Below are 12,521 nucleotides of genomic sequence, written 5' to 3'. Positions count from 1 at the left end.
ATATGACGACGGCAGTCTTCTCCGGTTGACCAAAGGCCAAGCGGGGGTACGGGCCTCGAGGCATGGCCTCCTTACCCGGGTGAGGCGCAGGGCAACTTTGTAACCTGATGGAGATTTTTTAACCGAGATTTCACCGGCTAGGGCCCGCCATCTTGGCTTATGGCCCTAGTCATAGTGGGCTTTTTGTACATCCGTTTTCTCTCCGCGCTGCGGGCGGCAATTGCGCCACCGCGCGCGTAGTTGTTGTCAGACTGTGGTTGGTCTCTGCGCGACCGCGTTGGGTTCGCCATTAAGCGCGGAGCCGAAGTCGTGTCCGGTGGACTCACCGGACGTAAAAGGACCCCCGCACCAGCTGTAAATGACGTAGGTACAAGTCAAAATTGACCGATAACGCAGTCGACGTGTTAAAATAATTTTATAAAGCAAACACGCCCACATATACCAATACTTACTTCATATTTTGCTTCTACGCGTAGGTACAGCTTAATTTTGTCATCATTGTGATAATTCTCAATTTTTTTAGTGCAACTATCAACTTGTATTTTACACAGGCTTAATGTGCAAAAATAAATATACATAAGCACGCTAAAATGATCTAAATCAGGTAAAATCGAAAATTGTTGCCGTAGTGAATGGCAGTGCATGGATTTTATCGCTGTAGTGGCTCTAGTAAATATATTCAAATTTTAGACAGTTTCAGAGGCGGCCTCTCCCTGGGCACTTCAAAACAAATTATAACATATCTCACAGCACTGGGGTCAGTTTGTTTAGCAATTGCAATTAGACGGGTCTATACAGAATCACTTCTGTAACACGACGCTAATGCTTTTGGGAAGGGCGCAAGGACAAACTGTAGTTCCCACGGTTGATTACGTACCGTAGTTTGATTTTTACCAGTGATATATTTCTGTGGATTTAATAATTGTTTCTGAAACTAATATTAATTCTGCAGTAAAAAATTAGGGATCTAGACGGACAGGCCGCATTCGGACTGCTAGCCGACCGCAAAAATTGTAGTTTATATGTAGTTGATATAACTGTATCAAAACGACAGCAAGCAGTCGCTGTACAGTCCACTGAGTTCAAATAGACGAGACAGTTTTGTCGCACAAAATAATTAATTGTCGCACAAAATAGGCATGCCTCAGATTTTAACTAAATTTATGATCTTTAAATAATCTAATACTTAGTTTTATGAGTTACGTACCTACAATTATTATATCATATAAAAAGAAGCTCTATTTATGGAACCACGAGAATATATATTAAAAATGTTAGAGAAAGCGCTAAGCTAAGTAGGTAAATGCTATACAAGCAGAAAGATGATACCTTTCTTCCTACGCTTGTAATTTAATTCAATACCCACAGAAAAGAATCTGTGTTTAAAAAATCATAAATATATTAATAATATAAAACAAAGTTTACATACTTACAGAATATAAAATAATATTGAATATAAACTAGCTTTTTCGACTTTTCCTCTATAGGTACCTTACTTGGAATTTTAACATCGTACAACAAAACCAGTCTAACCTAAATCGACAATTTGAATGCAAACTCCGTCTTAAAAAGGGGACGTGGAGATAAAACCTGAAAACGTGTGTAACACCGGTAAATCGAAAAGAGAAACTATCACTTTAAAAGTGTTCCCTGGCTCTATAAAATGCCTATTTGAGAGTCGGTTCGCGCGCCAAGCATCTGTCGGGAGTAACCGAGAAGAAGGCGTGGATCCGAGTAACGAGTTACCAAGTAACACGAGGTCAGAGTCACTCATAAATAATTTAAAGTAATCCGGGAAAAACCCCTGTCCGTGGGCCGTCGGTTGAGCCTCCATGACTATTTCATGCGACCAACGTATTACGTCTTGCGAATTAGTGTTGCCCTTCTGAACTAGCTGCTTCAACGTTACTTAATTTTGCTTAATCTCTATTTTAATCTGACTTTATTAGCTTTGACCTTTATAAGTTTTGCATTATACTTTTAGCACGTGTACCATACCTAAAAACTAGTTTTTATTTAAGTAGAGATGTGAAGATAACTTTGTTCTAAATGTAGAATTCAAACCTGTTATTATTTTATAAAGAAAGTTTTTTAGAGTAGATTTTAACACATCAAATTAGAATTTTATATATTTAATTATTTCATTACTAATAGTTTTGCTATTGAAAGCTAATAAAAATTTATTAAAAATATTAATTTGACAAGCCATTGCTTCTGTCCGAATTGGTTTTCATATTCAATAAATAATGTGATTCTATATTATATTATTTCATTGAAGACTTCCATCCTTCATTTCCGAAACTATTCCTAAGATAGCTGATAGCAACTTTTTATAAAATGAATCTTTAAAATCGGTTCAGGCAGAATTATGGAGTAATTTCGATAAAAAATTAATTCCCAAAAACGTATAATGCCCTGCGTGCGGTACCGAAAAGGAATGATACAAGTAGGTATGCTAGAAGAGGTGTGCTAGACAAAATGAAAGTTATTTTTTATGCTGATTCGAAGCGCCCCACTGAGCATTAACGGGAATTCAGTCAGTATCGAATGGTACCTGTAACAGATGTCTGGTCACTAACATTTAGTTCTAAGTACGCTCACATGACACATTTGGCCGTTAACAGCGCCAAAATGGCGAAAATCATGTAGCCTCAAAAACAGGTCTACATTCGCAAGTCCAGCGTATTATTATTTAATATAACCGTCTTTCCGTTTCATAACCATGACATAATATTGTACTATACCGTATTGAACTGACTTGTATATTGTATCATCATCAGGGTGATATCTTCGGCGGGCTAAACGACGGCTTGCTGAGTAGGGCTGAGGCACTTGCGGCGGTGGACATAGGCAAACACCAGTCAGGCCCTCAGCCCGGACCACCGCTGCCGCAACTCAAGCATGACATGGTGTACCACCACGGGGTCGGCGGACCACCTCCTCACAACACCAGGCCGCATCAGGTACTATCGGGTTCTTCGTGTCAGCTCATAATAAATTGTATTTATTATGAGACATTTACAAACTTTCATTACACGAGCGGTGATAGTCTAGTCACCAGTGGTTTGAATGTCATTAGCCTTCTTTTCGGTAGGTCAGATGTTCGCATCTCTAACTTTTCGGAGTTACATGCGTTTTAAGCAATGAAATACCACTTGATTTAACGATGAAGAAACACATTGTGAGGAAACCTATATGCCTGAGAGTTTTCCATAATTTTCTCAAAGGTGTGTGAAATCTGGATTGTCAGACTATGGCCCAAACCTTTCTCATTCTGAGAGGAGACCTGTACTCGAAAGTACGTAATTTTAAATGCATGCTCGCAGGCATTGATCTCTATATCGTAGATATGTAAATACTTGTGCAATTTCGACCATATTTCAGCGATATAAACCAGGGAGGGAACCTATTCCAATCATTTGAATCGAATTCAGAAACGATAAAACTAAAGCGCACTCATAAAATTGTTGCCAAATTGGTACACTCCACGCCTTCGCTTTGGCATAAATAATAATAATAAAAGTAAATGCATTTCTCTGTGCCCCATACACCTTGGAAAATCTTTTAGTCTTCCTATGTCAGTAGTCGAGCCGAGCGAGGGTTGGGTCCTTGGGGAAAACACTGGCGTGGGGTAGTATAGAGGCTGTAATGTGTAAGAAATATACTCGCTCTGCTATAAAAATGAGGTAATTTTAAGCACTGTTCGATGTAATGCCGATTGTGATCCTACCCCTAGATTTCATACATAGCCCTCGTATATCACGGATCTAATAAAGGGTAAATGACTGTTGGTACATTGTTAAGATTCAGTACTCTCTGTAAAAAAATTAGTACTGTATGATTGGACGATTGCTGAAAAAATTTTAGAACGATCGAAAGAAATTAGTGCGTCATGTCTCAACTACACAGAAGCCGTTGCTTAGAAGTTAGAACTCAAAACTACATTTACGTCTGTTGCTGGATAATCTTCTTTATAAACAATGTTTGTATGTTTGTACCCTATGGGCGGCTAAACTACTGATCAGATTGTGATGAAACTTTGGTAGGGTGTTCTGAGGACGCCCGAGATGGCTCCTGGCACATAAAAACTAAATATATGAATTAAAAAATCATGTTTGTTTACGTTTGTTACGTATGTTTTTCGAAAGTTTGTATCCAATATTTCGTTATTAACGAAACTTTTTGCTTTAGTGAGTTATATTTTTAGCTGACTTCCAAAAAGGAAGTGGTTTTCTATGAAATCCGTAAGATTTTTGGATCCAACTCCATAATCATGATGCAGGTAGCTGCCCGCCTAAGATATGCTGGAACTATTCATAGTGAATTAATATTTTAAACAAGCTACGTCTTCATGATTAGACTCCAAGCTCTCCAAGTTAAATTGATACTGTAGGAACCAAGCAACGACTTTATGATTAAATTTTCAAGTCTCAAGTCTTCAATTCTGATGATGCAGGATACATCACTCCTTAACCATGGATTCAGGGACTGCTCCTGGTAAAATAATATTTATAGTATCAAACACAGACTACATTATCCATCTTCAATTCATAAATCTTCAATACTGATGCTGCAAGATACTATGCTCCTAAGGCGTAAGGATTCGGGAATTTTCGGTTATAAATTAATAAGTACTGTAGGTACCAAGCAATTGAAGCTTGAGTTTGAGAGGTTCCACTATAATAGGTTTCTGAAGTTATAGCTTTACAGCTGTTCTAGTAGTTTACTTTTGAAATAAAAAATCGAGGTGTCAAAATAATACGTACCTACTGCTGTGTTTTGTTTTTCTACCTAGATCTGGCCTTATCTGCCTTGGTGGTAACCGTTCCCAGTTAAGTAAACAAACAAACACAACAAAAATACCAACTGTAAACTACAAGGAAAGGGGAAATAGAAAAAAATGCGTGTACTCAAGGGAATACAGGACATATGAACGTTTTTACTGCTAGTGAGCAATTGTCACCGCCACCACTGGGGACGGGACCCGACTGTGTACTTAAAAGTTGCTTTTAAGGTGCATGAGACGGGTCTGTCCGTGAAATTCAAAATTAATTTGGTTTTTCGCAATTTATAAACTAATACAACAAAGTAGGCTTATGGTATTCTAATTCCGATAATGGCAGTATCATTTTCTCAGGATTACATAAAAATCTTTACTTGAAAGTGTTCAGTTTAAGAAATTAGTTAAAATAATGAGCTTGATATGAGTTACTCACAAATTAGTCGATACCATAGCAAATTTTTTAACTGGACCCTTTCAAGTAAAGATTTTTATATACACCTTTGAGGATGATACTGCCATTGGCGCAATTAAAATGCTATAAACCTGCGTTGTCGTATTAGTTTAAAATTACGAAAAATCTAATTAAATTTGGATTTCGCGGCCAGACCCGTCTCATTCCCCTTAAGCCCTGACACAATATTTTACACAGTAATCTGTAGTTTGCTGCTTTTATCAACAGGCAAGGGACATAAAATGTTTAAAATTACAATTGAAATAAGCCATGGTGTTCAGATCGTAAATTATGCTTAAACATCAATTATATTGTCATGAAAGATCTTCTTACGAAAACTCGGCAGAATTAGATGCTTTATTATTGAATTTGTTGGAACCCAAAAAATCTGTTGTTATTGAAGTGGTTACGTGATATATTACATCTTTTTAAAACTTTATCGAAATGTTTGTTCAAATATTTTAATTTAAAATAACCACATGATTGCAAGTTGTACCGTACCATCTTGGATTTTTTGAAACAAGATAACGGGGTCTAGTCAACTTTAGAAGGTCTGAACCTTCAAATAACAAATTTAATACTAGATGATGCCCGCAAGTTCGTCTGCGTCGATGTAGGTTTGTTAATAATCTCATCTTTTTCCGCGATAAAAGTAGTCTATATCCGTCTCAGAAATGCAAGCTACGCCAAAAAGCTTATGCTTGTGACTTCGTCCACTTCGATAAACCTTTTTAAATTATTATAATATAAAATAACTATACGAATTCGAAAAAATATTTTAAATTGAATGCGAAGTATTATTTACAATTTTCGTTATTTTTAACCCCCGACCAAAAAGAGGGGTGTTATAAGTTTAACGTGTGTATCTGTGATCTGTGTATCTGCGTATCTGTTATTGTTATAGCTCCTAAACTGATGAACCTTTTTTAATTTAGTTTTTTTTGTTTGAAAGGTGGCTTGATCGAGAGTGTTCTTAGCTATAATCCAAGAAAATCGGTTCAGCCGTTTGAAAGTTATCAGCTGTTTTCTAGTTACTGTAACCTTCACTTGTCGGGGGTGTTATAAATTTTTAATTTACACTTGTAATTATGTTATTTGTGAATAACACAAGTGTCTCATAATTATATTTTGCGTAATATTCGTCCTGTAACAGTGCATAACAACCCCAATTACAAGTTGGAACACATCATAGCAATCATAATGCATGCACGTTGTCCCATCAAACATATGCCCATATACGTATACTGGTTGCTGGCGTTAAAATAGAGGGTACCAATGTGTGTTGGGCCACAGGTAGCGCGATTTAATTTCTTTAATATAAATTTCATAAACGTATACTACCTATGCCAAATTATGATATAGTTTTCATTCAGGTTTGGCTAACTTTTGGCTAATTTACACCAAATTAAAAAAAATATACAATTTTTAAGGATCCGTACCTCAAAAGGACAAACGGAACCCTTATAGGATCACTTTGTTTTCTGTCTGTCTGTCTCTCTGTGTGTCTGTCTGTTTGTCTGTCTGTCTGTCCGTCCGTCCGTCCGTCGTGTCTGTACTTAACGCCTATAGGGTACTTCCCGTTGACCTGGAATCATGAAATTTGGTAGGTAGGTAGGTCTTGTAGCACACAGGAATAAATCTGAAAACCGCGAATTTGTGGTTAGATCATTAAAAAAAAATTAAAATGTGTTTCAATTTTCAAAGTAAAATACCAAGTGGGGTATCATATGAAAGGGCTTTACCTGTACATTCTAAAACAGATATTTATTTATCTTTATGTATTACCCACCATGACACGTTATGATCACACGTTTTTGATTTATTGTGCAAAATGTTAGAAAAAATACCCGAGTACGGAACCCTCAGTGCGCGAGTGTGACTCGCCCTTGGCCGGTTTTTGTTTTTTTCTTAGCAAAAACCAAGTAAAAATCCAACCAAGTAGAAATAACTGTAGGACTTTCTAATCCGATCTCTGATCCAAATTCAAGGTATTCAGTATATGACATAAGTACGCCATCCGTCCGAGGCACATCCGAGGTATTCACGGTTGACGGAGAGATATTATTTTTTCACGGACTCGGATCGGTTGTGTGCCTAATCACTCTAATGATGATTAGCAATCGCAGTAATAAATATTAAGTCCGCCGTTTTCAAGGCCTCAACGCACACCCTCTGTAAGTTCGGCCACTTGTTCAAATCATAATGGTGCGATACAAATCACTATTAACGGGGTATAATTTATTTAATATCCACTTGCAATTGCATTGTACGAATACTATCTGGTGGTGAGTCTATGAATTTATATCAATAAACAATTATTAAATGTCGTAATCCTAAAAAAACATAAATGTGAAAGTTTGGATGTTTGTTACTCCTTCGCGCCACAATAACTGTGCAGATTTGATTAGTAGGTTGATGTAGGCTACTTTTTATCCCGGGTAATTTAAAAGTTATCGCAGGAATTATAACCGAATTCCACCTGGCAGAACTAACTATATCTGCATTAGTTTGCATCCCGGAAATGTGTGTAGGATTTTCGGGATCGTTGAGTCGTGAAAAACAGACAGGCAGACACTATACCTTCCGTTAATAATGAAGGTTGAAACTATACCTTCAAAACCTTGGTTTATCCATCCATAACCATACTTAATATTATAAAAGTGTGTGTCTGACTGCTCGCTTTTCACGGCCCATTTATTTAACCAATTTTGATGAACGAGACAGCTTGCTTCCCTGGAAAGGACACAGGCTTTTTATCCTGGCAAATTAAAGAGTTCCGACGGGATTTAAAAACCTAAAACCACGTCGAAGATGTAACGGACATCATCCGCTTAGCACAAAGGTTGCTTGCATTCCACAGACGCGTAGGTATAGACTACATTCTATTTCAGAAAATCGAAAGATCCTGCGGGACTTACAAAAATTCGAAACTTATCGGACAAGTCGTGGCTACCAGCTAGTAATCTATAAAATAATTTTTATCTTTTTCATAGTAATACTTATCGGACTAAGTCATGGCTACCAGCTAGTAATTTATAAAATAATTTTTATCTCTTTTGCCCTATGGTAATACTATTGAAGTAAGTACATATAAAGGATATGATGCTTTTTTGGGATCTATTTTGTCGTAGTTTTTATAATAAAAGAACTGGTGACAAGTTTCGTAGAGAAGGGCATTGTAAACCGTGTAGCATGTAACATTACGTGTTACACGCGGGCTAGTGCCGGATAATTGTGATCTACTGGTCCCCGGGGAAGTAATACTGGGACCCACTGCACCTACCGCCCCTTGGAAGCGCCATGGAAAAAGACTTACGGCCTGCTTCTACCTACACTAAGATATATTGCCTTGTAAAGATTCTCAATTGTTCTAATTTCTACTTGGCTTTTTAATTTTAGCCTTATTAATTTTCACAATGTAACGTCATTTTGTATTTATTTTTACCTTTGCTTCTTTTACATTTATTATTCTGAAAATCAATATAAATATACGAATAAACTGAATTATTAACTTACAGCTCAAATATCTGGGTTATATTAAATTTAGATGACGCAAGTAGGTACATTTTCTTCATGTATCGTAGACAATAAAAGATTTCCCGAAATATCATCTGAGTGACTCCAGGGTTGATCAGTTAGTCCAAAATAAGGTTGGCCTAGTCTTGAAATAAATCTTTGTATAGTCTACAGCAAAATTATATCACAAATCTATTTTACATCTTAGTTATTACAAAAATATAAAACTTACAATGCCCACATATGGGCATAGTTTTCTAAGCACTGCAAACATTCATTTTCGCTACAAAGCCGGTCAACAACGTAAGCATATTGGTAAAACACTCGCAACCAATCAACGTCACAACAGACGCACCCTCCAATGAAAAAACAAGTGTTTGCACTCATAAAGAATGAGTGCAAATCTGAACAAAGATGATTGTTTATTTCCATATATCGTCCCCGAGTTTGGCTATTGTAGCCACCCCCTCCTTGTTTACAATAAAACGTCTGATTTAACATGAATACAGAAGTTAATTCGGCGAACGACAATAAAGATCGCGTCACCCTATATCTATATTAATCCTCTTAATAGTAGTGAATTTGACAGTATGATAAAAATGAATTACAAAAGCCATTTTTTCCGCAGATGGGCCATCACGGCATGGAAGGGCTCGACATGCTTGATCCGCTGACGTCGTCATCGATGACTACATTAGCACCCATGGGCGAAGCGGCACCACCTCACCACCAGCTACACGGCTACGGCGCAATGAACCACGTCATGAACCACCACCACCACGCCGGCGGCCTCACTCATGCCCCACCGGCCCATCTAGGGCACCCCTCTGCTGCACTGCACCCTGATACAGACACAGACCCACGTGAATTAGAAGCTTTTGCCGAGCGATTTAAACAACGACGGATAAAACTCGGTGTAACTCAGGCGGATGTCGGAAAAGCCTTGGCGAATCTAAAATTACCGGGAGTGGGAGCCCTCTCACAAAGTACAATCTGCAGGTTTGAAAGTTTAACCTTGAGTCATAATAATATGATAGCATTAAAACCTATTTTACAAGCTTGGTTAGAAGAAGCGGAAGCACAGGCAAAAAACAAAAGGCGAGATCCGGACGCACCGAGTGTGTTACCAGCAGGCGAAAAGAAACGAAAGAGAACATCTATAGCGGCGCCGGAAAAAAGAAGTCTCGAAGCATATTTTGCAGTTCAGCCCCGACCATCTGGGGAAAAAATAGCAGCGATTGCGGAAAAATTAGACCTAAAAAAGAACGTCGTTCGAGTTTGGTTTTGCAACCAGAGGCAGAAACAAAAACGTATGAAGTTTGCAGCACAACACTGACCGGCGGGGGGCGGCGCGGCTCTGCTGTACCCAGGAACCGGGTACGGCTACTAGGCCCCAGCCGCACCCTGCACGCCCGTGGCTCTGGCTACGACCACATCACCTACGTCGGCGCCCAACCGCCAAAGATGACTTTTTGTGAGCAATAATAAGATCTCAAACGCAAATCCATTTGTATTGTTTTTGAATTTACATTTTCGTATTGATCACAATTTAATAACTAGTGTTCTAGTTTTTCTTAAATCAAAAACTACCGTAATATTATATTTTCAAAAAACAGGGTAGGTATATACTTGATTATATACATATCATTAAAATTAATACGAGTTTTAGACAATTTTAAGTTCCAACGCACCGAGTTTTGATGTTTTACGATCATAGAATTGTACATGAAAATTGAAAATCAGGATTTTTAAGAAAATGTGCCTTGCAAATTATCAATATTCTGTGTTTAATGTTAGTTACTTCATCGCTGTGTTGCGGATTCAGATCGGACACATTGGATGAGATGTCCTGTCGAAGTACCATACATCGAAAAACATATTATTATTGTACCTTTACTATGACTAGCTTAGGTGAGGACTGTGACTATGAAACAAATGTTTGTTAAGATGGAAAACGTATTTTGTTTCATAACACCTAATAATTCTGGTGTAGTATTCATCTAAGGTTTGTATTTAGTACTATTTTGTTAAGACTTTTGTTCCTGTGTTGTATTTTTAAACCTTGTACAAAGTAATCATAAGAGTGCCCATTTTATAAATAAACTGTAGATAGTAATTAAGTTTTAGTTATGATATGTAATATAACTATTGTTTAATTAAATCATTACCTAATTAATTTCTTTGTGTTTAAACACACATGCCTCTCAAACTTCACGACAATGGCACAATTTAGATAAGAGTTTTATTAGTGACATTTAGCCAAAATAGTCTTTAAAATCATTGTAAAAAGTCACATTTCGATTTATATTTAGACTTTAGTAAACCATAGTTACTAAATTGAAAGGAATTAGTACAACGCGGGTGAATTTTAAAATAAATAATATTACTTATTGATTGTATCATTACACTTTAGCTTGTCATGCTTTATTTATGTTAATTCGATTACTTTAAATGAACTATAATAATAATCTTAATTGACGTTACTATTTCCATTTAATTTTTCCCGCATTAAAGACCTTATAAGAGTATCTTATTACCCATAGTGAAAATTTGCAGAGTAAACAAAATTTTAAAGTTTTTTCAAGGTTAGAAATAATGTTTAAGAAATGTAAATATAGTTTAATGATAAGATAAAAAATGTGCAATCTAGAATTTGGTAATTATTGTAAATCTTAAATTTGCTCATAGGAATTTATTGAGTTTAACAACTAATATCATGTAGTTTTTGAAAGCTTTAGTCCACTGAATCTAGTCATAAATCTGTTAATGCTTTTGTTTTATATTTTTTACAATTATTATTAATATCGTCAAGCAATATATATTACGAAATAAATTTCATTTCATATTAATATTTAATTACTTTATTTTCTAGTCCAGTTATAAAGAATTATTTGTAATAAACCAATAAAAACATAATTATATTAAATACGAGTATCTATTTAAGTATAATAGATCTCCATAAACTGAAAATGCTTGTTAGAACTAGGCTGAACACACTGGTGTGTGCCTTGATTTACATATATTTTAAATCCACAGAGGTATTTTCACTTGCAAAATCTTTGAACTTATTGTTAATTTGAGAGTTTCGGAGAAGAGTATAATTTGAAAAATTAACATCGATGCAATATGAGTGATATCTTTCATTCTAGTATAAACCTATTAAAGTAACCAGAAAAGTTTTTGCTATAAAAATATACCCTTTTTACCATTGAATTACCATATAATATATAATAGGTACCTACTTGTAGATATTTCGAACAAAATTAGTTGCGCCTCACAAATATTCCATGTTTTAGAAATTGTGAAATTAATGTACACAGAGACCCTTGATTTTATGTACCTATTTATGAAGTTCACAGAAAAAAGTTTTAATTTCATTCTTATAATTCTTTCTTTCTTTAATTCTTCTTACATTAATTCGATATACTCAGTTACAAAATATCAAATCGTACTAGAATAATAATAATTTAAATACTGCTTATAACACTTCCTGTTACAGCTGCAGCACTTCAGCCATTTTGAGGCGCATGTTTTTTAAGAATTTTATCAGGATTTATTTTGCAAGAATTTTATCAGCTAAGTACATACTTCGTTATATCCCAGCATTTATTTAAACTTCTGTTTAGTATTATATGTAGTTGAAAACAATTAGTGATCCTTTATACGCGAGCTGTTCTGAATGAAGACTGAATTTCAAAATAACTTCCAAACGCAATAGCTATTTTCATAAACTACGCTACATTTACACACTACGAATTATAGATCGACTAA

At 36.0% G+C, this 12,521-nt stretch overlaps 1 protein-coding gene across 4 annotated transcripts in view; it reads left to right on the top strand.

The window, feature by feature from the left end:
- The window catches only part of LOC123880187 (inhibitory POU protein), a 49,124-nt gene extending 39,038 nt beyond the window's left edge, over positions 1-10,086 (top strand). For 2 of the 4 annotated variants that reach the window (XM_045928171.1, XM_045928169.1), the window contains 2 exons: positions 2,781-2,963; positions 9,364-10,086. In XM_045928171.1, the coding sequence (XP_045784127.1) occupies positions 2,781-2,963; positions 9,364-10,086 (906 nt within the window). The remainder of the gene's footprint in view (positions 1-2,780; positions 2,964-9,363) is intronic. The other 2 variants (XM_045928170.1, XM_045928172.1) reach the window with 1 other exon arrangement.
- Positions 10,087-12,521: the final 2,435 nt, after the last annotated feature.

Source organism: Maniola jurtina, chromosome Z (assembly GCF_905333055.1).
Source record: "Maniola jurtina chromosome Z, ilManJurt1.1, whole genome shotgun sequence".
Classification (NCBI taxonomy): Eukaryota; Metazoa; Arthropoda; class Insecta; order Lepidoptera; family Nymphalidae; genus Maniola; species Maniola jurtina.
Note: the sequence above shows the minus strand (reverse complement) of the source record. Positions and strands in the feature narration are given on the sequence as shown.